Raw genomic sequence first — 23474 nt, 5'->3', positions numbered from 1 at the left:
TTCCAAATGATGAACCCCAAGAGTGAGATCTTAAAGGACACCGTACCATAGCCTGACAAAGACTAGTGAACAACACAGTTATGCTTTTCTCTTTTGTTCTTAAAGTGAGTTTATGGTGAAGATCTTTTCACAACCGATCCACAATGTATATATTTAATGGACTTCGACACACAATGATGCATGGAAAACAGACCTATGCACAGAGTCATAATTAGATAATCATTGCCAATAACATTTGAAACCAAGATGCCAAGCTTGTCATTTGGGTACCATCATTCAAAAGAGCCAGACCAGGCATTTTAGTTTTTTCGAATATTCATTTTTTAATCAAAGGACTTGCACACTTTGGGACACGCCCCAACCCAATCTTTCTGTATGGTTAATTGCACACGATGCTCCTGTGTGAATGGATATTGATGCCTTCTCTGTAGACCTTCGGACCTTCGGCACTTGTCCCTGTCATGGCTCCAGCGATGGCAGTCAGTGGATTGGATTGGCATTTACCTGAGAGTGTTGCTTCAAGGGACTACACTATGCCTTGGTATACTTCACCGCTGGACAAAATAATGCCTAAACCAATAAGGCTTAAAAACTACAAAAAATGACCCCATAACTGTCTGTAATCTTTGGCTGTCCGTATGTTTTAGACTTCAACTCCCATCAACCCTAGCCAGCATAGTCTATGGCGAGTTATCATCTGGAGAAGAGGAGGCTGTAGAACCCAGTCGCAGTATGACCTCATGTGTAAATCATGTTAAATAATATAAAATGAGATCCAGCTTTGCCAAAATAATTCATGAACAGGAGATATGACTGATGCTTTCACCACGGTCCTTAAAATGTACTCCTGTTCACAGAAAATATCTTTAGGCAGTTGTCTGCTCCACAGCTTGCCAACTGAAGCCACTCGCTGCTGTCCAGGGTGGCGTGACCAGCCTTCCCAACACGTCCTCTCCAGCACAACTGCTTGACAGCAAGAGTGTGACATTGGCTGTAAAGAGAGGGAAAATAACACTTGTAAAGAAAGGAATGGCTTATACAAGAGCGAAATGTCAAACTCTGCAGGTCTTCCACGTTCCAAATATCACCATTCCTTTAATTGGGGGACTTGGCCGTAATGTCACAAACTGTGAGAAATTGAGTTGTTGCAACCAGCAGGAATCACACCAGATGTGAGAAGGTGAACCAGGGTCATTAAGAACACTAATGACTTTTTATTGTGTCCCTTGTCAATAATTTATGCTGCAACCACTTCAGCAATTTCAGGATTCAATATACTGTTAAGTCACCCATCTCAATTACTGGCTAATTATTTTAGGAGTGTTTACAATGCCAACGTGACATTTCTTAGTGCAGTGCGAATGCAATTGGTCTACTGAAAATAAGTCATGCACATAAAGGGAAGAGTGGCGAGATTAAGCATAAAGGCATTTTCTGTTAAGGCCAAAGACTGATATAGTTTGCAAGCATCACTTAGTTTTCGACCAACAAGAACAACAATTAGTGAAAAAAGAACCCCACAAATGCATTTCTTTGAAATAAAAAGTCAGCATTCCTGCACACCCCTCTTAATTTGATGTTGCTCTTACAGCTAAAACTTTATATTAATTTTTTAGATTTACTTTTGTCAATGTATTTCAAATTGACATTGGTAAGAACGAATTACTTAACTCTTGGTAATGTTCTTTTGGAAGGATTAGTCCTTCTTCCTACAGATTTCTCATTTTAGATGCATCATCTCGGATTCCAAAATGGCGGCTGGCAGAGCTGGACATGTGTAAACTGCTCCGTCCCCACCAGACCGCACAACAAAGCATGCAATGAAGCAAGCGTGTTACATGTTGGTGGGGCTACTCTAAGGGAGGAGACAAGTTAACAGCTTGGGAACTGCAGCCGGATCGAGATCTGCAACGCACATGAAAATGAAGAGGGGACGAGAGGTGCTGAGGAAGCTAATGAGGCTTTTCCATTCCACGGACCATATGAAGCGAAACAGAGAAAGGGTCCGGAAACAGCACTGTCCATGAAGCTCAAGGTAGGAACATGCCCTCAACTCCAGAGGGGGACAGAAGGAGGGAAGGAGTCCGGAGTCATCCCTACCCCAATATGGTGGCAACCGGGAACCAGTAACGGTGTCCCCGGAAAGAGGCAGTGGAAGGAACAGAGGCAGATGCCACCAGTGCTGAAAGGGATGTAAAGGGAACAGCGGAGACCTAGAGAGGGGATACAGCAAGCTCACCAGAGGATCCATCAGTCACCTCCTTCCTTCATAACCTGAGGGAAAGCAGAAAGGATGCAGTACTGCTGAATGGTGGGGAGCCCATAGGGAGAGGGTTGGCTAGATTGCCCCCACCGCCCCCCTATTGAGTGCTGGCTCTCACTCTTAAAAGGAGCGGCTATGCAGAGGCGCTTCAGTTGGGGGTACATCTAAAGACCTGCAACATACCAAGTAAACTAGCAAAATACCTCAGGCCTGGGGAAGACCAGTCTCGCATAAGGTCATATAGCAGTGGGTCTTCCTTTGATCTGCCCACGTCCCGCCCAACGCAGAACCCGCTACTCAGAGTGCTATTGGGGCTAGTGGCCGACAGGCTGCTTACACATAAAAGACAGATAAAACACCCTCATGTCCAAGAGTAAGGGGAAAACCAATGGTGGCACAGAAAAACTCCCAAAAGGATTCAGACCGTAGCATCAAAAAGCTGTGGGCCCCAGAGATACCTGTGCAAAACCACTGCAGGGGAGGCGGAATGAAGCATGCAGCAGCAGACCAATTTAGAGGCCGGGAATATGGCTATGCGGACGGAGTGCTTTAAGGAATTCCAGATACACTTCATGGCAACATTTCAATCGCAATTCACACAACTAAAGATGGAGCTGAAGGAATCATTACAGGAAGTGAAGGTTGACGTTGCTAAACTCGAGGAGAGGGTAGATATACCGGAAAGAGCACTGCAGGAAATAGCAGATGATTTACGTATTAACGCGCCTAGTACGTACCTGAGTTCGATTTCTAAGCACAGATCCTGGATTCAAACCGTTGTTGCTCTGCGTGGTCTTGATTCCAAGACCATTGCGTTGCCCCTGTGCTATCCTCCGATTAAAAAAAGAATGACGAGGCGCTAGAATACCTCTCCCACTTTTCACACAACTTGGAACTCCAATGCAAGGACTTGGAGAACCGCTCGCCTAGATCCAATATACGGATCAAGAACTTATCAGAATCCGTTGATGACAATACCCTGAAAGCCACTGCACAACATCTATTTGCAGATGTCCTCTCAGGAGAGGAGGGGAAGCTATCAACATCAGATACAAAGGGTTGGCCCGAGAAAAATTAAACCGGGCGCGTGGCCAAGGGATGTGCTGGCCGCAATCTTTTCCTATGCCCAGAAGGAGTCAAGCAGCAAGAACCTCGGGCCTGATGAGTATCAATGGCTCTGAAGTGCAGCTATATCAAGACTTAGCCCAGTCAACATTGCAAAAGAGAAGAGCAATGGGCCCAGTAGTAAGATTCCTGGCACAAAAACAAAAGATATAAATGGACGTTCTCCTTCGGACTGCTCTTTAAATGGGAAGATAGGCAACATCGGATAACATCCTGCGACAAAGGATTACAGATTCCACAGCTGCAAGACAAAGAAAGAGAGGTTTCAGGTATTGCCAGAAAGACGGGCAGGCTGGAAAGGAGGGGCAGAAAACTTTGGTCAACAAAAAGACAATGGGAAATGAAAAAGGGGCCGGAAACCAGGGCAGTTCCACACTCAGGCTGTCTACCATTTACCTTCAGACACAAATGGGACGATGGGTCGAGAAGATAGGGGGAAGAGCAACATCATTGCCGAGACTCTGGACGTTAAAGGCGTAGATAGCATGCAACATCAAGTAAGATGGCGGCTCAAGGGGGCCACGAAGAAGTGGTCGGTTAGTTGGAATCTCAGAGTGGGGTTTAGAACTCCCCAAAACACCTAACTGGGTATTTCTGGGGGCCAATGGTGCCAGGCAATTTGCTGCAGCAATCCTAGGAACCTTGGCCCACCTCAGTTAATGTGGGTAAAGTTGGGGCGGTGAGGGGGGGGCAATCAAGTACAGTTATGTTAAGTTGGGGGGAACAGGGGAAAGTTTAGTAGGTGGGAACACACAGAACTACCAGAGGGGAAAAAGGTCACAAACGTTAATAACAAAAAAGGGAAATAAGGGTTAAGGGGAAACAATGGGCCTCAGCATAAAAATGAAGACTTTTAAAGTCTTGCCCTGCAATGTCAGAGGCATGAACTCCCCAGTTAAGAAGAAGAAATTAGAGAGATATTTGAAAGGGGTGGAGCCAGATATTTTGATGCATCAAAAGACACATATTGGAAAGAAGGATACAAGGAAGCTAAGAATGAGGGGCTATTCCCTTCTATGCCAAGCCAATGCCGTAGATAAAACTGCTGGGGTACTCATAGCTATAAATGATAGGCCGGCTGCACAGGTCCTTGACAGCAGATTAGATACAGGTGGGAGCTCACTTTTTCTTAATGTCAATTTGGGATTGCATACATATACATTAGCAACTTTATATGCACCTAATACGCAAACATATTTGGAAATGGCAATTCCCGCTGGACCACTTACAGGACACAATCCTAGCTAACTCGATTAAAGGCAAGGTATATACCTATTTTGTCGACAACGACACCCAAGAAACGGCCCCAGAAACAGTATGGGATGCCTTTAAGACTGTCCTGAGAGGACATCTGATAGCTATGCTACCTTTTTTGAAATATTTGCAAGAAACTTGGGGTTGGTCACCCTAAGTTACCCGGGGGCAACTAGAAGTGGACTCCCTGCTCACTGTGCTCAGAGAGAGACAGCTTCACCTCACTGATGAGGCCCAACAAGGCTGAAACATGTGTATGGGGTTTCTGTTGGTACTCTTGTTCAGAGAGGAATTGCCATAGCATTTCGGTGCTGGACTGCCCATGTGGGTGGGACAAAGACTGATATGCAAATGGTATTTCCCATCTGTGAAAGGTACAGTGAGCAAAAAGCGTGTGCTGCAAACTCTCATCTCAGAACAGGTTATTGTGCCATGTTCTTTCTGGAGAGGAGCGCCTGCTACCTTTTTTGAAACATCTGATAGCTATGAAAGTAGAAAGGGACAGGCAAAGGCGGCTGTGGGAGGAGGAACTAGAAAAGAAATTACAAGATATACAGCAGGAGATGACAAATGGCCCCACTAGGAAACTGCAGAGGGTGATGAAACACACTCAAGGCCAACTGGAAACGCTATGCACGAAATACGCCGAAAAAGGCATTGTTATTTACGAAACACTATTATGTGAAAGCCAATAAAGCCGATCGGCTGATGGCCAGACAATTAAAAAATAGAACCAGGGCCCATACAATTCTGAAACTAAAAAATAAAGGAGAGGGATATTAGACCACCAACAAGAGATTCTGGGGACATTCAGGGATTTTTACACTACACTCTACACTTCTGACAATCCAGAAGGAATAAGGGAAGCAGAAATCTGAAGAAGTTCACCCTAGCACGGAGGATAGAGAAAGGCTGGAGGTGGAAATCCAGGAGGGAGAGGTGATAAAAGTGATTCAATCGCTACCCAAAAACAAGGCTCCAGGACCGGATGCCTACCCCGCAAATTTTTATAAACAATATAGAGACACCTTAACTCCATGCCTCACAAAGCTTTTCAATTCATTAAGATCAAAGGGCACGATCACAAACTTTATGAACAAAGCCAAGCTGGTAGTGTTCCCCAAGGCAGGCAAAGAACTGACGTCCCCCAGCTCATATAGACCTATATCGTTAATACAGATGCCAAAATATATACTAAAGTCTTGGCAAACCGTTTAACTGAGGTATTTCCTAAATTAATTGGTCCGGACCAGTCAGGGTTTATCTCACAAAGACAGACACACGTTGCCACCTGTTGGAAAAAACTGCCATAACGCATACACCAGCGTTGTTGGTAACACTAGATGCCAAAAAGGCGTTCAATAGAGTCAAATGGTCGTTTTTGTTCCAGACCATGGACTGCATGGAGATTGGAGCAGGGTTCCTCCAACTGGTGCATGAAAACTGCCACTCTCTGCCAATTAGATTAGCTATAAATGGGGCTCTCTCTAGCAATATAGAACGGGGTATTAAACAAGGATGCCCCCTCTACCCTTTTTTGTATGCCATCTATTTAGAACCCTTGTTGGTCCGGCATCGGGACTCGGATCAGGTTAGAGGCATAGCTTTTGCAGGTGAAGAACACAAAACAATGGCGTTTCTAGACGACATGCTTATAGCAATTGCAGAGCCAGAAATATCATTGCACTCATTGATGGCAGAAGTGGATGAATTTGGTGCAGTGTCTGGGCTGAAAACAAATAGGTCCAAATCAGAAATCCTGAACGTGTTGGTGAACCCAGAGATTCTGGAACGCCTGCTATCCCCAACCCAGTTGTCTTTAAAGGCGGACACTATTATATATCTGGGGGCAGTCCTAACAAAAACACCAGAACAACTGTCCACAACTACTAACCAGGGTGAAAACTGACCTACAAAGATGGAACCCACTTGCAGCAGCCTCCTCTGTTGCCCACTAAATTGGCTGATGGCCCAGTTTTCATGTTCCCAGTAATACCTGTAAATCTTACTATAAATGGTACAGCAGTCAGGATTCCAGTGAGCATACAGAGGAGTGTCCCAAGAAAGGTCTGGCTGGGGAATGATCTCAGAGCTTTAGGGCTTGTGGGAGATACAGCTGAAAGACCCTGCACAAGGTCTCAAACAAGGGTATCACTGGCCATGACCACTGCAGTGCCCCAGCCAAGGAGTCAGAAAAACCAAAAGAGGGAAAGAAAACATTCCCCCTAACTCACCTACCACTGAGGTGGAGGTAGTTGGTCATCCCCCAGGACCTGACAAGGAGGTGGCGATACCTGAAATATTTGACCCAAATGACCATCCTGAACTAAAAGATTTGTTAGTAGAAGGTGGTCCTGACAGGGAAGAATTTAGTAAGGGCCAACGTGAGTGCCCATCTCTGGAAGGCCTAAGGTGACAGGCCTGCTCCCAGCCTGAGGGTGAACCTCCTGGGAAGCACATGATTTATTAGGAAGGTGGGCTCCTGTATAGTGAGCCTACAGAAGGAGACCATAGGAGGTTGGTGGTTCCCCTTGCTGTAAGACCCTTCCTCCTGTAGCTGGCGCATGAAGTGCCCGTTGCTGGTCACCTTGGAATCAAGAGAACCAAGCAAAGGTTATCCATGCTCTTCTACTGGCCCAAGATGGGGGTGCAAGTAGAAAGTCACTGCAGGAGTTGTGCCTCCTGCCAGTTATCCAAGCTCCATTGGTACCACTCACAGTGGTGGCGGTACCATTTGGGAGGGCAGGGATCGTGTCACGACCCTCGCTCAAAACCCACTATGGCACACCCATTGGCCAGGTGGAGTCAGGACTCGGGCCTCTAGAGCCTGGCATCCTTTTCCAAAATCCTCTTGGGGCCACTCCTGGTGCCTATGGCACCAGGCTCATACAGCATGAGAAACATGTGCTTGGGAACTACTTATTGTGTCCCAGGAACCAAGCTATGCAGTCTAGTGTTTTGGGTGTGGTAGCCTAGGGACTACTTTACCTGGACTATTTTGTTGGGGCTATTTAAACCACACCCGAGCAAGACAAAACACTTTGCGTTACTTTGCAGCTTGCAGCGTGACGCTCACTGTGTCCAACTGTTCCCTCAAACCTCGGAGAAGCAGAACCTGCAGAGAGACAAAAGGAACATCATTAGCAGCAGCATCTTACCTGCAGTCGTCATCTTTAATCACTCGCAGCTAATGAGAACAGATTCCTCGAATCTGCACGCCTCGCGGACAGTACGACCTGAAAGAGGAAGATAGAGGCAACATTAAAGAAAGCAGTAGATACATTTATAAAGTACAAACTGCTCAAAAGGCTTACCTGGCTGGACGCCTCACGGCTGGCACCACTCTGGACATTCCACCCGCGCTGAAGAACACCACGACCTACAAGAAAGGAAAACACAGGTTAGCAAAGGCAAGACTTTGCAGCGCTGCGCATAGCGCTTACTTACCGCATCGTAGCGCTCTTAATGCGCCATCATTTACCAGCGGAGCTCAACCAAGCCAGTTCGCCGCGCTGAAGCCCCGCATACCTAAGGGAGAAAAAAAGAGACATTTTAAACAAAGAAAGGCATGCAGGATAGCAACAAAACAAAAGAACAGCAATAAGACCTACCTGAACAATATCAAACGGGCCGAAGTCAGTGAAGTAACTGGACCGCACACGCCCATGAAAAACAACGCGCCCCTGCAAAGAAGGCAGGGGCGCGTTGTTTTTCATGGGCGTGTGTGGTCCAGTTACTTCACTGACGCCGGCCCTGCAAAGAAGGCAGGATGGAGAGCACGCCTAATTCTACCACAATGTGAGGAGAGGGCCCGAGAGGGGCTCAAATCATACAGGGGGTGGAGGGAGGATACTTACCCCGGTCAGTCAGTCGTGAACACAGTCATCCTGCATTTTCAGGCAGAACCTTCCCCGCAGGCCACATCTGGGCAAAGCTGAGAAGCACATCAGCGAGTAACCCGGCTGGGTGGCATCCCTGTGGATACCAGATGAGCGTAACAGATGGACACTGTTGGTCCCGTTGACCCCCAAACATCCTCGGGCAATAGGGTTATCCTGGTGCTGGTCGACCATGCCGCCAGGTATCCTGAGGCATCCCATTGAAAACTGTGACTGCCAAGACAGTTTCAAAAGCTTTACTTGGCATATTTACTAGGGTTGGCTGTGTCTGATAGGGGCAGCAACTTTATTTCCAAGTACATACAGGCCATGTGGAAGAAATGTGGTGTCACCTATAAAAGTTTTCCTCCGCATACCACCCACAAACCAATGGTCTGGTTGAAATGTTTAAGAGGACCTTGAAAAGTATGATTGGGGCTCTGGAAGAACCCCAAAGAAGAAAATGGCATCTTTTGTTACCATGCTTACTGTTTGCCTACAGAGAAGTACCACAAGAGGGTGTTGGCTTCAGCCCCTTCGAACTTCTGTTTGGTCACCCTGTAAGGGGACCCTTAACCATAGTCAAGGAGGGATGTGAGATGCCCATTTCCCTCATCACTACCAATGTAGTAGACTATGTGCTAGGGCTCAGAAAAAGGATGGTACTCCTGATGGGTCTGGCTAGTGAAAAGTTGAAGGCAGGGCAAGTTCTGGTGAAACATGGTATGACCAGAAGGCTTCCCTCATCAATTTCACACATGGTTAGCAAGTCCTGATCATGAATCCTATAAGGCCTAAAGCTTTACAGGACAAATGGCCAGGGCTTTAACACAATGGTGGAGTCACTGGGTGAGGTCAACTATTTAGTGGACCTTGGAAGGGATAGCCAGGCTCCAAAAGTGTTCCATGTAAATAGACTGAAGGCTTTCATCCCAAGAGTTGAAATCGCTGTACTGCTGCTGGCTTCAGATGTTGAGTAAGAGGAGTCAGAACCTCTCCCTGACCTGTTCCAAAGCAGTCCTTCAGACTGCTCCATTGAGGGTGTCCAAGTGGCCCCTCACCTGACTTCCGATCAACAGGCTGAGGTGAAAGGTTTGCTTAGGCAATTTTCCCCCTTGTTTTCACAGTCCCCTGGTTTGACACCTTGGTACAAACATAACATTGACACAGGAGACAGTGTACCTACCGAAAGGGCCCCTGATTACCAAAGACCTTTCATTGTGCAGACAGATGCCTCTGACATTGGGATAGGAGCTGTACTATCACAAGTAGATGAGAAGGGTAAGGAACACCCTATTGGCTTCATTAATCGCCAGCTTAAGGACAGAGCGCTCAGGTGGTCCCCATTAGAGAAAAAGTGTTTCTCTGTTGTGTGGGCCCTACGGAAGTTGAGGCCCTACCTCTATGGGACCCACTTCACTGTGCAAACTGACCATAAGACCTTAAAGTGGCTAATGAACATGAAGGGAGAAAATCCAAAGTTGCTTAGGTGGTCCATAAGTCTACAAGGCTTTGACTTCACTATTGAGCATAGGCCAGCTGTCCAACATAGCAATGCTAATGGGTTGTCCAGAATGTTTAACCGACCTGAACAAGAAACTCATCCAGGGGTGGATTAGTTCCCCCTGTCCTTAGTCTGGAGTAAGGAAAGATTTCATAATTGTATGTAATTTTCCCTCCATGTGTACACCCCCAAACATTTTCCTGCCATTTAGACACCATTGACTGGCTTTGCCAGAGAAGCACAGCCTTCAGCTACACTCCTCTGGGCTTTCGCTCACTTGTATGGGGAAACTGACATGCCCTTAAGACAGTCAGTACTAGGAGACTTTGTTTCTCTTAGTCCTTTTCTCATGCCACAACATTTGTGCTACATGCAACAAGTATGCAATGTATCTTACCATACAGCACACTTGGGTCTATAGTCATTTTCCAAAGGCCCTAGATACTCTCGCTGGACTTTTTATGAACTGTGCAGATGTGTAATGGACAGGACTGGTGGCAGCTATCGTTTTGCATTCTTTTTAAACCTTTCTTGCCGTGTTAACCGTGTTAGTCACGAATAGGTGCCTGGCTCCAAAATGGCAATGCCACGAGGTTCTTTGTCCTGTCCTTTGGCCATCTAGCCCCTTCACCTTCCCCAGGTTGAGTCTACCCGGGTCAGTCCTTATTTGGTCATGCACTTCCCCGCGAAACCCAATGCTTTTGCAGGCTTCTACATGCCATGTGTGTGTGCCTCCAGGATGTGGGCTGAAACGTCTGGTTCCAATACACTTCCTGGGTGCCAGAGAGTATGGAGTGCCCTGAATGACTGGGGCCACTGTGGTCCGTGATTGGTCCACATATGAACTGTGCGTTTGTGAGCAGATCTCCCATTGGGTCCTCTTAGTTTTGGCGCAAAGGGAACTTTGGATAAGAGGAGGCCAAAAACACCACTACCATGTCGATCTCCCGAGTTCTCCCTGAACAAAGGATAGGATCCAAGTATCCTGCAACTACAAAGCCGAGTCAAGGAACTGCTGGTGACCCGCTGGAAGGTTTGGCACCCTGAGCCCGCAGTCGTCCCGCGAGACCCCTCTGCATCTGGTCGTCCTAGAAGGTCTGCGCAAACACTTCGACCCATTGAAATAGTGGGACCAACTATTCTTGGCACCTTCATCAAAACCTGCAAGTAAGCTTTCTCGGAAGTGTCGCTGGGCCAACCAGTGGGCTGACCAGCTTACGCAGGACCTTTGCTCGGTCTCCGCGGTCGTTTCGAGGAGGCCCTCGAAACTTGGTTTACTGCTAGCTCTGTGTCCCCGGCACCCTCACCCTGAATATCGTACACTTGGCATTCCCAGGTCTGAAGTGAGACAAAATCGCCAGGACCGGAGTAAGCATGGTTACCGTGTTGCCCTGCTGCGCCAACATCTTTTGCAAGTACGCGGCTGTTACGCTCACCTGGTCTCCACGGGGGCGTTGCACGAAGCAGAGCGATGAACATCTGCGCACGTCTCTTCCTGTCTCACAATCTCTCTCTCGCTTGGGTGTTTCCTTAGAATGATGAACGGAGACGTTAACTTGCTGCGTGGGTGGGCAAGACTCCCACCTCCCTCATATCTCCAACCGCTCCCCTCTGTGCTTATGTCTCACCTTTGGTCTTTTAACAATGGGCTCTCTGTCCTGCGTCTGAATGCAGGGGCGCTTTAACGTTCTTAGGCACTTTCGCTGGATCTAGTTCCGTCACTGATCCTGTGACCTGTAGAGGAATCCAGACCAGCTGTGATCCCGTAAGTAAGTCTTAGTACCAATTGGTTCTTGGTAACTGTTTTGCTTAATGTGTTCTTTTGTTGCCAATCTTTCACTATTGTTCTTATTCTTTTTCAGAAGCGGTGTTGAGATGGAGTTGGAAGACTGCTTCTCTCAGGTACAAACTCAGCCGCTGCTTTTCTTCTCGTCTTTCTTCCTTTTTCCCAACAGGTGTTGATGGTCCGTGGTCCCCGATGAGGCTATCAGGGCGTGGCTGAAGTGCAGGTAAGCAGGAGCTGAGCAGGCACGGAGAGCGTTACACTGCAAAAGTGCAGAATAGCCGAAGCGTGTTCTGTTCCTTGGGTGTGGTTTATATAGCCCAGGCCAAGTAGTCCCAGGTAAAGTAGTCCCACTCCCTGGAAACTAGCTCAGTTCTACAGGACTGGGCTATGTGTGCCTCCATGTTGACTGAATCCCATTCCACATGGTCAAATAATATGAGCCTGGCGCCAAAGGCGCCAGGACTGGCTCCAGGAAGCCCTCTGAAAAAGTTTTGTGGCCTTAAAAGTGCCAATGGGAGCCTGCCACTGGGAAAGTCTGGTCTGGCCCTTAAGACTGGGACCATGCATCATGACAGCTGCATTTGTGACCCTCTTGCCCCTAAAGCCTGCTGCAGTGAAACTGGGTCGATCCATCCACCCGGAGCAGAGAAATCGCCACTGTCCCATTTGGGAATCAACGCTGTATCTCAGGAACTGAAAGCCGCAGAGACGTCCTTTTTGTTATGTTCCAACCTGCAACCCGAGTGGACTGACCGGGCGATGTTTGGGTCTGAGTACGCCTGGCGCCTGGGACCGGTGAGTACTTCCAACACTAACTGGTGGCCCCTGGCGCCAAGGGCCACTTTTACGCATGAGTGGCCCCTGGGGGCCCCACTCCTTTCAACTGCTAGTGCGAACTAGTGACTCCATCCCGCTCTCTGGAACTGCCTCTGCCTTCAAGTGGAGGTCCTACCTGAATAGTGGGAACTTGTTCTTCATCGCTTCATCCACCTTCCCGAGCTGCTAGAGACCCCTCAAGAGACCCTATTTTGCCCCTTGGAACAACCGCGTGCGCTTGCATTGCGTGTACTATTGAGCACAAGGCTCCTCTATTCTTAGGGCTTGGACTGCCTCTTAGTTAGGTGTGTTGTCGATGTCACAGGGGCCTAAAAAACTATCTGCACTGCCTGTTTCCTTCCCATCTAGGTTGTCGACATATTTTGTGCATTTAACCCCTTTAGACCCCAATGGTCTTGTATATACATTGCCTTGATAGTGTTGTGTTGGTTAACTTAGTGTTACTGTGATTCTTCTGCTATGGCCTATATTACAAAGGCCTTGTAATAAATGTGTCTATAGTTTTGATATAACACCTGTCTGGAGTAATTTGTAAGTGTCTTTGCTTTGTGTGCACATTGAGGTCCTTCAGTCACCCTCACCCCTCCTGTGACCTAGTCTTGACCGCCTGCCATAGCTACCCTGATTGGTCTGGCTTGTCCAGAGTTTACCCTGTTCCAAGAAATTAGGCTGGCCTTCTGAACCTCTCCCCCCCCCCCAAATCAGAGTTCAGAAATCCATCTTAACACTTTCCCGTTTCCCTTTTTCTTTTAGTACATTTTTGTGACTTTAACAATGTGTCCATGAATGGCGGGCGGGTGCAGATATTTTACGACTGTTTCGTTTCCATGCGCGCCCTTGTGCATTTTGCAGCATGGTGCCATTTTTAGTGACATGTACACGGAATGACCATGACACGTGTTTTCGGCCTTTCCTTTGGCCTTCCTCCTTCCTTCTCAGGTCAGTAAATTGCATATATGGAAAGCCCTTTCCCAGGCAAAGCAGTGGTGTGAGCATCTGGCTTGATGTGGGGGCTGCTGTTATCTGGCCCCAGTCCACACTAAATAAGCCCTCAGCCGATCCTCTCTCTCTGGCTATCACCCAATCTCCATCACTCCTTTCCTGGGCAAACTCTTGGCCAAGGCTGGCCACCTCCCAGCTTAATCTACATACTCAATCTGTTGGTTGCCTCAGAGCTGCCAGAAGCACGAAAACTGCTCTCTTGAACACCTGCAAAGACCTGCTCTGTAATCTTGACTCTAATCTACCTTCTGTCCTCATTCTCCTCAATCTATCCTCTGCTTTTGACACGGTCAACCATGCCATCCTGCTCAATTGCCTCAGCGACAACCTTGGTATTACTGATCAGGTTTTTCCTCTCTTCTATCTCTCTCTCTACTTGTGGTGTTCCCCAGGGGTCTACCCACTCTCCCTGGCTCTTCAACCACTACCTGGGACCTCTTGCACATTGCATTGCTAATTTCTGCTCCAATTTTCAATGTTATGCGGATGACACTCAGCTCTCTTTCAGGCAACCCTCAGCCACCTCTGCTTCTTCTCTCATACCAGACTGTCTGGCCACAATTTAGGAAAGGTGTTCAGCCAATGCTCTCTGCATTAATGCCGATAAGACTGAGATCCTCCTCATTGGGACACCAGCTCCCTCCTTTCCTCTCTCACTCTCTCTCTGTGACTGCCCACTCTGGGCCTGCTTCCTGCTCCTTCCTGTGAGGCTAAGAGCTTTGGTGTCATCTTCGACTCCACCCTCTCCTTTTCTCCTCACACTTCTGACATCTCTAAGAAATCAAACTATCAGCTGCACTTCCTCAGAGGTATTCTTCCTTTTCTCATTTTCCCCCCAGAAGCTGACTGTCACTAGAGCTCTGGTCCTCTCTAGGCTGGACTATTGAAGCAGCCTCTTACTAAATCTTCCTGCCTCTACTCTTTGACCGTTACAACTTATCCAGAACAGGACTGCAGGACTTGTCCTTGGTGTCAAGACCAGGGATTGTATCTCTCCAGCTCTGAAATCTCTTCACTGGCTCCCTGTGTCTGCAAGGATCAAGTTCAGAACCCTCCGAATCACACACAGGGTTTTCTGGGGCCTGGGAACGCTCTACCTCCAACTTTCTCTTCCAAAACATCTTTCTTCTCGAGTTCTCCGCTCATCCACCTCCAACTCTCTGAGGGTCAGACGCTTCTCCGCGTAGAGAGATGGGAGCAGATCTATCTACTCGGCTGGGGCCTCCCTCTGGAATAACCTCCCTGCCTCTCTCAAACTTGAGCAGAACCACCTCCGATTCCAGAAGCAACTGAAGACCTTCCTTTTCGCTTCCGCTTTCTCTCTTCCTCTCCCCTGCTGATGCACCAGACTGCTCCGCACACTGGTCACCTGAACTTGGGCTGCATGTCCAGTTGCCCTTGCAATGCCTCCCGGCTCCCCAGCACTTAAGGGTCTGTATCTGTAACCCTACAGTCCCTTCTCTCTGCACTTATGAACCACCCGCTGGCTGCACTTGTGAGTTAACTGCACTTCCCCCTTCAACTCCCCACCGACACTTCTCCCCTTCCCTCTTCTCCGCACTTGGGCAATCTGAATAACACAAGGCCTAGTAAGATCGTTATTTTGTCCTCCCTTTGTTTCCCCGTCCTTGTCTTGTTGCGCCTAAAAACACTTGTGTACAGGCACGTTATAAATGCCACATCATATCATATATCATATCACTCAAGCCATGGGCTGTGTCTACTGCTGGGCAGATGTGGGGCAGGAGGCTGTCTGGAATTGAACAGCCTTTGCTTGTTTGGATAGTGAAGATCCTTTCAATTGGATAAAAAGACTCCTGCTGCTGTTCTACGGATTGTCTTTGGAGCCAGGACCCTTAAAAAGAGTTGCAGCCCAATGAAGGCCCCACACCAATTCTGCTCTCTGGAACTTTAGAATTGTACAGGAACTAACCTGTGGACTGGCCAGCTAAATGCAGGACATCTGCTGTGCATTGGTCCCAAATCTGAGTTCCAGCCTGCTACTTTGCAGAATGCCGGCTTGTGGCCTATGAACAGTCCTCCTACAGCTGGTATTCTCCATCTGCAGAGACCTTTTCAGAGCAGCTTCTTCCCATTCCCCATTAGTTTCACCTCCCACTGCCTGAGCATGGCGTTTATCACTGCTGCCTGTTTCCATCATGTAAGTGGGGAAGAGGGGCAGGGGTATCTCCTGTCATTGTGAGATTCGTGGAGGTCTGCATCTCAGAATGCCGGATTTGTTCCGTTTCCAAACATTAGGAACCATCTCATCAGAGCTTGGAACTGATGCCTAGCTAGACACAAAAACAACCAATTCACCTGCGGCTCCTGGACCATCTGGAACCGAACAAATAATAGACGTAAGTGGGCTCAGTGAATCTAGTAATCCAGATGAGGTTTCTAGTGGAAGTGGAGTAGTGTGGGGGCTGGAGAGGGGGCAAGCCTGGACAGCGGTTAGGCCCCATCCATACAGTAGTATGGGTGCAGGGATCTTATCCTATGTCTCCCTTACCTGGTTGTGATGGGTGGAGTTCCGCCAGGGATCACCCCAGGGAGAGGTCCCCTAATCATTCGAATGTACCTTTGTTCTTTCATCACTCGATCAGTTTATACACCTGTTTCTTCACTTTAAGGACTCCTGCTTCTCTTTGAATGGTATCTTCTTGGGATTTGGGCACTCGGCATATCCAGGGAAGGACCTTAAGTCAGGGAATAATTGTTTCCATTGCTTTCACAGTGTTCTTACATTGGTTTCTCAGAATTACTGTTGCTTTTGCCTCCCTTGATTTACTTTAGTCTCCCATCTATAGAACCTGGCCGTTCGGTGCTCAGGAGAGTGTATAGAGAGGCTTTATATGCAGTGTTTTTATTGACATGGTTTCTATGTGCCGTGGCTCACCATGGCACTGACCTCTGAGCTCAGAAGTATGACCATGGCTAAGGCTTAGACAGGCTTGGTCTTCTTAAGCACTTTGCAATCAAGCCTAGGTTTTTGGTAACCATGACAAATAAACTAAGAAACCAAAAAATGTGAGGACTTTTTGATCATTTTTCAGGGAGCTGTTGCAAAATCGGCAAATTCGGATTTCTGTCATACAAACCCTGCCAAATGTCATTGGGGGGGGCCTTAGGGAAGTAAGTAAAAGGGTGCCGCCGCCTGTTTTCTTGAGCATCGCTTCAACATGCCTCAGCTCACCATGCATTGAGGGGATTCCAGACATACCCCCTGGTGCAGGGTATACCTCTTCTCCAGCTCCCTCTCCTTTCGGCACTGCGCCCCATAGAATACAGTGGAGTCCCATGATAAATGCGGTCCAATTGTACACACAGCTCTTCCACCTTTTCCTCCTTCTGCTTGCCTTAGCACCTTATCTATCCCTTGCCCTCATCCCAAGTATCTCCCCAACTTTGCTCCTCTCTACCACTACTGAATATTTGATCATACTCCTCCTTTGCCTCTCTGACGAGCAAAAGCACTTGGACTCCATAAACTGTGGCAGTAGGCATATAACATTCTCCATACGAGTCTCCTCCATTCCTTGACCAGCCTATTGCCATGTGCCTCATTCTCCCCCCTTGCTGCTCCTAAACACAAGTCTGCCAGTGTCAGCACTTTCCTTGGTGCAATAATTTCACCAACACTTTCGGCAGTTCTTGTCCAGTCCCACAATCACATTTCAGCAGCCAAAAGTACCTCAAGCACCCTCTGCTTCAACATATTCAGTCCCCCTTTTGCTTACATGATGTTCAGTATAGAGAAGAGTTGGTACCCTGTGTCAAGAGGAAATGGACCGAGATAACAACCATCAAACTCAAGAGTACATGCTAGGTGGCAGGCTGAAATAAAAGCTTTGCAGGGATTTTAAAAGGTAGAGGCAGTGATGCGAAAAGGGAGGTCTGTTTGACAAAAAGCAATTCAGCAACTATATTGTGAAAACAGATGAAAAAGCAGTCAGTGGTGGGTTGTGAAGGAAGCGAGACAAAACAAGCATTGGCAATGCCAACAGTTTGGGCTTTCATGTAGGCATGGGAAAGGCACTTGTCAGGCACAGCCATAGTGGCTTTAACTGGCTATTGATGGTAGCAAGTGAAAAATGGTATGAGTACCTAGGCATCTAATAGCAGTGCCTGGACAAATGCCTAATACTTACAAACAATCCAAAACGGTTGGTTTTTCAAATGCTTGTTTTTAACAGGACACCAGTGAAGGACACATATACTGCTTATAAATCGAGTGGCTGAAGATAGACCTCGTTGAGACATTTTTATTACACCATTTTCCGGTTTACAGCTCCAATTCAGTCATTAACTCTTAGAAGACTGCTTTGGAAAAACACTCACAGGCACTTTGAGTGTAAAGTTTGATGGTAAGACTTGATTAAAGCGAGATCAAATAGTTCCCATGAGGAGGTGTTTTGGGTAAGGAGGGGCAGGAACTGGGTGAGAATGGCCGTAAGGATTTGCACGACCATGGACAGTCAATGGGTGAACAAATAACCAAACAACACCTACAAGCTTGGTGTCCCTCCTCATATACCATTTCTCCCTATCTGTACTCTAATGCAATAGGTTTGGTTTATAGGTGTCGCAAGCAACACCTAATAGCCCAAACGAAACAGTGAGGCATTGAAGGGGTGATGAAGGACATCAACATTTACATAGAGTACTGTACGAAATCTGCAATACAACTCTGTGAACTAGAAACATGCTTAGCTTCCTGTACTTGAATTTTGTGATGTCATGGAATCTTTTATAATTTTTTTAAAAAATGTTCACTGTCGTCAAAGTAAATCAACCTTATATACTATTTGTAAATTAAGCTTCTGAAAAACATACATACCGTTGGTCCATTTCGTAACACTTAGTCCAATCAGCTGAAACCAAATTATTTTCATCTGCCTTCCATGTGTACAGAAAAATCTTGCCACATTCTAATCCCATTGCAATTATGTAGCTGTTTAAAAAAACAAATACCAACATCACTTAATATGACTTTAAATAATGTCCCCAATTTTTACATGCACACTGAAATGCATTTTGGCATTTATTTTATAGGTTGTTGTATATAGAAAAATGAACATTGCACATTTTCTAAAAACATAAGGAGTAACTATTGACATCATTTGAAATGATTATATAGGCACTATATTTTAAGTTTAGTTTTCAAACTGACTACAGAGGAAATTCTCAATAGCCTATAATTCTTCATTCATGAGTTCTGAACTCCCACCTGCTTGCATCACGTTGAAACAAATAGCAAGAACAATGGGGCCAGAACAATACAAAACGGTGACCCCAAAATCAGGGTCACTATGACAAGATCAACCTACAAGAACCCCATTCTGCATGTGAATCCTAACTGCTTACACTGATTTTGCAACTATTCATATTTAGATGCTGTACCTTGAGCTGGCAGATGTACAGAAGCATTAGGACCCACAAAGTGAGTTTGGTCTAAGTCAGCTGGACAATAGGGCTCAGGGATGAAGAATTAAAGATATGTATGAATGAGCCATCATATTAACCTGTATGTTATTGCCGGCTTCCACTATCTAGAACACACACCAAGAATGGTGGGTGCTGCAGTAGCTAAAGCCAAGCACACCAGATTTTGAAATAGTCAAGTCAAAATTACCCCTAATTCCCAGTCAAGTAAACAAAAAAAACAACCAGAGGGCACAGGCAATAGTACAACTTTGTAAAGGTGAAAGGCAAGGTATTGATCTACGTAAGCACGGTCTCATCAGATAAATGTCTTTGATCCAAGCAAAATAACATCTAGAAGTTCCACTTCTCTCTTGGTCTATCATCAATGGGAACCACTGAACATTACAGCTTTTCTACAATATAACTCTGAGATATTCTGCAGCCATTCCTCAGAGGTCGGCACTAGTCCACACATCCAATCCAATAATATACCTAACCCAACAGCATGATTTGGAGATGTCCTTCGTATATCCTACAACACCAATTTATAGGTGGACAGGGATCATAATATCCCAGTAATTTTCCTAAGAAATTCAAAAATATGAGAGCAAAAAGGGTCAATGTAAACACACGTCCAGGCTAAATGTAGAAAGACCACCAGGATAGCCACACCTGCTCAGTGTTTCTTTAAATATTCCATGTAGAGAGTACAATGTCTAATACACCCCATACATTTAAAGTGCAAAAGCTTATGGCTCTAATTAAACAATACATATTTAGTTTGCTTGCAGATAAGCTGTCATCGATCGGCTGAAATGGAGTTAGATAAATCTGTTTTCAAGGTAATTTTAATCGCCAAAGAGGAAGAGCTCTGAATTACGACCATACGCTTATGTAGACTTTAAGAAGTTGGACATTACCTCTCATGCCGACAAGGGCAAACATTCGAGGTTGATCAGAGAAATTTGCCCACCATTCCCCAGAAATAGCCTCAATCTAAATAAAGGAATATGTCAAGGGGAGAGGAAGTACTACAAGAGAACACATTCCATACAAGACAAGAAAACACCATTGATAAATAAAATCACCAACCATCACTATGCCTACTTTAGACAAAACCCTTTGAGATGGTTTCTCATATGTCACAGCCATGCCCGGAAATCTAGAAGTATGCAGTAAGATCATGTCAGAGATCGTGTGGAGAGGCCAGCGCCCTCTCAATACACACACATGCATGATCGCTCAGAAACTGGATCCAAACAATGGGTAGGGTACAAGGCCTGTCGACCTAGTAGTAGTTCCAGGGCTGGAACCTCAAGACCATGCATAGCATAAGGTTTTCTAAGGGTACTCCAGTGTAACCATGGTTGTTTTCCTACCCATTTAAATGTAAAAAGAACAGAGCAGAGTCTAAAAAATGATTTTTGGGAAAAGATTGGAATATTGACAAATAAAACAGCAGGATGAAGACACATTTTAATAATCACAACACTACCAAGCAATGACAACAGCATGTCATCCCGCTCTGCCCCAGATTAAACAATCAAGTGCCATCAGATAGCTCTGTGAGAATACTTGAGAAACATCATTGAAATTTCACACACCCAAGCAGCAGAAGCCAACCGGCTTCCATGCCAATTGAAATTCACCCTCTTTGAGAAAGTACTTGGTGTTAAACGGAAGGCTTCTGAAATTTGTTTATTAATCACTAAATCAGAAAATTGGGTAAATCTAGCCACCTCTTTCACCAATAGTTGACTATTAAGCAAGGAACTCTGATAAAGAGCAGAATGTCATCTGCATATAAAAACAAAATGATGTGTGTAAATATAGACAAACTTATTGGAGTGATGTTCCTTGAGGTTAGCTGCAAGTATCTCAATCACTATAGTGCAGAAAGAAGGGGGTGGGCTAAGCCTTGCTGGGTGGCCCTTTCTAAAACAGATAGATTAGAAACAAATCCATTAGTACATTCTCTTGCCTTGAGATACTTGAATAATAGTTCAATAGGGGACCCCACTGTCATCCGTGCGAGCAACATGAAAAGAAAAGGACACTCAACAGGGTCAAATGCCTTGTTGGCATTCCAAAAAAAGCACAGCCCTAAGGTTGAAAGAAGTGAAACGGCTGGGAATGAGCCCAGCTTGATCTGGCACAGCCACTTTAGACATCTAGGGCCAAAGCCTTTAGACAAAATTCTGTCAAAATTCATCTTATCAATGAGCTTGTGTGTTATGAGCTGAGCTACATAGATCATCTGGTTTACCTGACTTCAGAAAAAAAGTAATCAATGCCCTTTAAGTAGTTTCCCGAAAAGACCCCTGATCCAATGACTCATTGAAAATTTGCAGCATATTAACAAATTACTTAACTCTCTGTAATGTTCTTTTTGATTGATGCTCCTTCTGAAGATTCCTCATCAATGATATCCTATCCACAGCGAAGCTGTTCTATGGACACTTTCCTGCCACCAGGGACCGCAGCGCGGTTCCACATCAGCTCTGGCCGACACCTCTATATGCCCCGCGCCGAACTTGCCAGTGCCAGTATATTTTGAGGTGCCACACTCCGCAAACTCAGTTCCACCATTTTTCCCTAGCACTCTGACGCTGAGGCACAGAGGATCCATTGATGTGCTGACCATCTGCCAAGAGGGGCAGATAGGGTGGGCGATGGGAAATCCGTGGGACGACCATCCATCAGAAAACATTTTCTAGAGGTTAATAATTTGTTATTGTAATGGGTTCCTTCCTCCCACGGGTTCCTTATCTATGATGGACTAACAAAGCAGTATGAACATTTGGAGGATGGAAGAGAGCAAGGACACCACCTAGACTAGAAAACTCTGGAGGACGGCCCTACCAAAATGGGGATCATGGCCTGAAAGGGATCCAAGCAGTGATACTTAGCAAACATGTAGACACTCCCAATTGATACCTCGCAGATGGTCCAGGACAGGGACTCACCTCCGCAGGGCAGAGGTGTCCGTCACTCCTATTGTAGAATGGGCTCTGTGACTCTCACGCACATCTCCCTCAGCCAGATCACAGCATTCCGAGTTGCAGAGAAAGATCCACCTTGACAGGTCAAGTCACAGGCTTTCGAGCAAAAGCCCCATCATAACCAATGAAGAGCTGATCATCTTTCCTAATCTCACTCGTCCGAGAGACCTCGTAGCCAAGGGTCTGCACCGGGTTCAGCTGATGGAATCGTTCCTCTGCCTTAGAAGGATGATGAGGAGGAAAAAACAGAAAGATAGATCTTTTGACAGAGATGAAAGAAGAAAACAAGGTCTCACTGTCAAAGTCACCTTCTCTTTGAAGAGAACCAAATAGGTAGGTTTAACATGTGACGCTTGGAGCACACGCACCTGTCTCGCGGAAGTGATGCCACCCCTTAAGGGTGCGCTATCTAATAGAACACCAATGGAGAGGTTCAAACAGAGCTCCCATAAGGAATGTCAAAAGCATATTTCAATCCCATGCCGGAACCATAAACTGGTGTGGAGGAAACAATTTACACAAACCCCACAATAACTTCCTAACAGTGGGGATTGTGAAGAACCATCCCTCTTCCAGAACAATCTTGAAAACCGAAATATTGGTAAGGTATCCCTTAACAGTGCCAACCTGGAGGCCCGCTTAGACCAAGGACAGCAAAAAATCCAAAACAGGGGATAACGTACAGGATAAAGGGTCCAGATGCCTCTCCCGGTACCAAGCTGGAAATCAATGCCATCTTTAAGCATAAATAGACTTTGTGGCGAGTCTACCGAGCCTGAAAGAAGCACATCAATGACGTCGCCCGACACCTGCCACTACTTGTATCTCAGCCCCTCAGTAGCCAAGCATGAAGATTCAGGCTGCTAGGTTCAGGTGGAAAACTCACCCCTCCGATTGGGAGAGCAAGTCGACTCTCCTCAGAAGGCACCAAGGAGGGCAGATGGACAGACCAGCAACTCAAGGACTCCACACTGCATTGTTTGTTGAGGTAGTGCATAGCCACTGTGTTGTCCGTCAGGATCACCACAGTTTTGAGTTTCACGGAGGAGAGGGAGGTGACCAGGGTCAGCCTGATTGCTCTCAGCTCCAGCAAATTGATGTGTTCTTGAGACTCTGAGGAAGACCATGTCATACACAAACCAGTCCCGCCACCATGCACCGTCACACCAGCACACACAGGTACTGTCCCTGGGTTGCAGACCACCTCCCGGGACATTTCCATACCTAGGGTGCGAGGGAGTCGCCATGGTCAACGAGGGCGGGCAGTGCGGAAGGTCCGACCCGGTTTGTTGCCTCGTTACCATTGGCAACTCCCATGGAGACTACGTTCAAGCTGGAACACCCGACTGCGTTTACTTCCTGGTTCCGCGGCGCTCTCCCGATCACGTGCCCAGAA

The 23474-nt window shown here is 46.6% G+C and overlaps 1 protein-coding gene across 2 annotated transcripts in view; it reads right to left on the bottom strand.

The window, feature by feature from the left end:
• Positions 1-297: 297 nt before the first annotated feature.
• Positions 298-23474, bottom strand: part of ELP2 (elongator acetyltransferase complex subunit 2) — a 1316635-nt gene continuing 1293458 nt past the window's right edge. For both annotated transcript variants that reach the window (XM_069620606.1, XM_069620607.1), the window contains exons 21-22: positions 18490-18603; positions 298-991 (exon numbers count right to left, since the gene is read on the bottom strand). In XM_069620606.1, the coding sequence (XP_069476707.1) occupies positions 835-991; positions 18490-18603 (271 nt within the window). In that variant the 3' untranslated portion in view covers positions 298-834. The remainder of the gene's footprint in view (positions 992-18489; positions 18604-23474) is intronic.

The sequence above is a fragment of the Ambystoma mexicanum genome, chromosome 5q (genome assembly GCF_040938575.1).
Source record: "Ambystoma mexicanum isolate Mex_15411 chromosome 5q, UKY_AmexF1_1, whole genome shotgun sequence".
Classification (NCBI taxonomy): Eukaryota; Metazoa; Chordata; class Amphibia; order Caudata; family Ambystomatidae; genus Ambystoma; species Ambystoma mexicanum.
The sequence above is the reverse complement of the archived record's forward strand: the minus strand, read 5'-3'. Positions and strand labels throughout refer to the sequence as shown.